The 3,731-nt window shown below is 39.5% G+C and overlaps 1 protein-coding gene across 1 annotated transcript; it reads right to left on the reverse strand.

Annotated features, from left to right (window-relative positions):
- Positions 1-1,412: 1,412 nt before the first annotated feature.
- LOC139902517 (uncharacterized) lies at positions 1,413-3,158 on the reverse strand. Its single transcript, XM_071885131.1, has 3 exons — positions 2,069-3,158; positions 1,782-1,960; positions 1,413-1,649 (listed from the first exon to the last, which is right to left on the reverse strand). Exons 1-3 carry the CDS (start codon positions 3,156-3,158, stop codon positions 1,413-1,415), a joined length of 1,506 nt encoding a protein of 501 aa, XP_071741232.1.
- Positions 3,159-3,731: the final 573 nt, after the last annotated feature.

Genomic DNA, 3,731 nt, shown 5'->3' on the forward strand with positions numbered 1-3,731 from the left:
CTAGTCTTATGTGCTTCATCCAAGACTAGTTCTCGAAGATTTCCAAAGGTTGGGACCCAGATTCGGTTATTAAAATACCGTGTTCCTTTTCCCTTGAGTTCAAGTTGCTTTTCAAGACCTTTTAGTCCCTCGAGTTGGACATTTTCTTCTTTCAATGCTTCAAGTTGTGCTTCACGGATTCAAGTTGTAAGATTAGTCTCAATAACCATGTTCAAAGCTCAGACTCGAATAGGTTTATTACGTTCCTTTCGACTGAGAGCATCGGCAACAACATTTCCCTTATCGGGATGGTACTTAAGCTCACAATCATAGTCGTTTAGTAGTTCAACCCATCGCTGTTGCCTCATGTTTAGTTGAATCTGATCGAAGATATGTTGAAGACTTTTATGATCGGTAAACACCGTGAATTTAATTCCGTAAAGGTAATGTCTCCATATCTTCAAAGCTAATGCCACAGCTCCTAACTCCAGGTCATGTGTGGTATAATTCTTCTCATGTTTCTTAAGTTATCTAGATGCGTATGCAATAACTTTTTGACGTTGCATCAATACACAACCGAAACCTTGATTTGAGGCATCACAATAAACTATGAAATCCTCGTTTCCTTCATGTAAAGATAGAATCGGGGCTGTGGTCAATTTCTCCTTTAAAATTTTAAATGCAGATTCTTGTTCTTCAGACCATTCAAACTTCTTCCCTTTGTGAGTTAACTTAGTAAGAGGTTTCGCCAGAATAGAAAATCCTTTGATAAATCTTCGGTAATAACCAGCAAGTCCCAAAAATTGGCGAATATGCTTCGCATTCTTAGGCACTTCCCAGTTTTGAATAGCAGTGATTTTTGCTGGATCGACATGTATTCCTTCACTATTAATCACATGTCCGAGAAATTGAACTGTTCGTAATCAGAATTCATACTTGGAGAACTTGACATACAGTTGTTCATTCTTTAGCAACTCTAAGATTAAACGTAAATGTCGCACATGCTCTTGCTCGTTCTTGGAATAGATTAAGATATCGTCGATGAAAACAATCACGAATTTGTCAAGATAAGGTTTGCATACACGGTTAATAAGATCCATGAATACAGCAGGTGCGTTTGTTAAACCAAAAGGCATAACAAGAAGTTTGTAATGTTCGTAATGAGTTCGGAAGGCAGTCTTGGGAACATCAGTTTCCTTGACTCTCAACTGATGATACCCTGACCTAAGATCAATCTTCGAATAGATACTTGACCCTTGCAGTTGGTCAAATAGGTCATCAATACGCGGAAGTGGATAACGGTTCTTGATAGTTAACTTGTTGAGTTCTTGGTAATCATTACACATTCTCAACGTGCCATCTTTCTTCTTAACAAAAAGAACAGGTGCTCCCCATGGAGATGAGCTAGGACGAATGAATCCTTTCTCTAAGAGTTATTGTAGTTGGATGGATAATTCTTTCATTTCGGATGGAGCTAGTCGATATGTTGCCTTTGCAATAGGTGCAGCACCGGGAGTTAGATCGATTTGAAACTTGACTTGTCTTTGAGGTGAGAGACCAGGGAGTTCTTCAGGAAAAACATCAGGAAATTCTCTAATCACTGGAACATCTTCAATTCGTTTCTTTTCCAGTTCGACTTTCTTAACATTAGCTAAGATGGCTTGATACCCCTTCATCAGGTATTTACGAGTTTTTATACAAGAGATGATATTAAGTTTAGAACCACTCTTTTCTCCTTGTATGATTAGGGTTTCACCATTCTCAAGAGGAATATTAATGGTTTTATCATAACACATGATTGCAGCTCTCAACGGGGTTAGCCAATCCATCCCTACGACTACATCAAAGCTTCCTAATTCGACTGGAAGTAAGTTGATCTTAAAGTTTTTGTCGGCTAGAATCAGATCACAATTTTTATAAATGTTGTCTACTTTCATAGCCTTACTGTTTGCTACTTCTACAAGGTGCTTGATTTCTAAGGCTTGTGGTTTTTCAGTGAATAAGGCACAAAATTCAGTAGACACATAACTTCTATCAGCACCGGAATCGAATAAAACAGTAGCATAGCAATTGTTAACAAGGAACGTACCCGTTATAACTTCATCTTCTTTACGGGCCTCTTCGGTAGTCATGACAAATGATCTACCCTTAGTATTACCCGCTGTTGCAGTCTTGTTCTTAGGGCACTGGTTTCTGAAATGCCCAAATTCCCCACAACCGTAACAAATAGGCACGGTTGGATTAGTCTTTGCAGCTGGAGTGTTGGTTGCAGGTAGCACAACCTTACAGTTCTTGGCTAAGTGGCCAATCTTCTTACACCTACTATACTCAACAGTGCACCTCCCATGATGATGCTTATCACAGCGACTACATAACGGCTTTGTTCCAATATAACCACTTTTTGTAGCATCACTAACCCTTTTGTTTGAACCCTGACCCAAACTTTGAGCAGGCTCAAACTTCCTTTTATTATCAGCAGCTTTTACTTCGGTTTGCTTATTAGTGGCGAGCTTCCTTCTTTTCGCCATTACCAAATTTTGAGCCATCAATATCACACCATCGACGGTCTCCTTACCAGCAGCTATCACATTACCCTGAATCTCATCAGGCAGACCTTCAACATAACGTTCAATGTTCTTGTGTTCCGTAGGTACCATGTCGGGGCACAATGTAGCCAACTCTAAGAAACGGTTGGTATAAGCCTCAATGTTAGTACCCTTCACCTTAAGTTCCCAGAACTCACTTTCCATTTTCTGGACCTGATTTCTCGGACAATACTTGTCCGTCATCATTCTTTTTAGGACAATCCATGGGATGGCATTTGCAGCATCAAGCCCTACAGTTTGAGAGTATGCGGTCCACCAAGTCAGTGCACTGCCAGATAAAGATCCTGTAGCAAACTTAACGCGATCAACATCGGAACAATTGCACATCTTGAAAATAGACTCAAGTTTTTCGAACCACCAGGTTAGTTCAACTGGTCCCTCAGTTCCTTTATAGCTTGGAGGTTTGCAGTTTGAGAAATCCTTGTATGAACAAGTTTTGGGGAGAATCTGTTGACCGTTGTTGCCATTGCTGTGGTTGCCCTGGGCGGCAGCTAAAAGTATCTGAAATTGCTCAGCAGAGAGAGTGATGTTGGGAGTAGTGTTGTTGTCGTTTGTTTGTGCACCACTAGTCATTTTCTTCAATACATAAATAAAGTATTAATTGAAGAGTTATGGTACTATAAATATAAGTTTGCAATTATGATTCATAATAATCACACAACACACACATATAGATATGGTGAGATAAGACAAGATTTTTAAAAACAAACACTTAACTTTTATTAATAACGAATGGATAAATTATCCTTATTACACAGAAAACGATGAGTAGGCAAAGTCTTTATATGAAAAACACTTGAGTTTTTATTTTTATTTTTTATAACTAAGTTAGTTGTGTTTAAGTCTCTTGGAGGGACTAGGGGTTTCAACAATGGGTGTCTCAGGTTCCTTCCTCTTATGAGAGGGAGCTAAGACAACAGTGGGCTCAGACTCCTTCTCGGGTTCAGATTCTTCTTCTTCAATAATTTCCTCCATGATTTCTTCTTCATCATCATCCCCATCATAGTCAGCATCAATTTGGGATTCTTTAGCAGGTGGTGAATATGGTGGAGTAGCGGGCATATAGACTGGTGATGCAGTCGGTGTAGTAGGGACATAAACTGGTGATGCAAGTGGAGTAGCATGTGCGTAAATTGGTGAGTTGCC

Source organism: Rutidosis leptorrhynchoides, chromosome 3 (genome assembly GCF_046630445.1).
Source record: "Rutidosis leptorrhynchoides isolate AG116_Rl617_1_P2 chromosome 3, CSIRO_AGI_Rlap_v1, whole genome shotgun sequence".
Taxonomy (NCBI): Eukaryota; Viridiplantae; Streptophyta; class Magnoliopsida; order Asterales; family Asteraceae; genus Rutidosis; species Rutidosis leptorrhynchoides.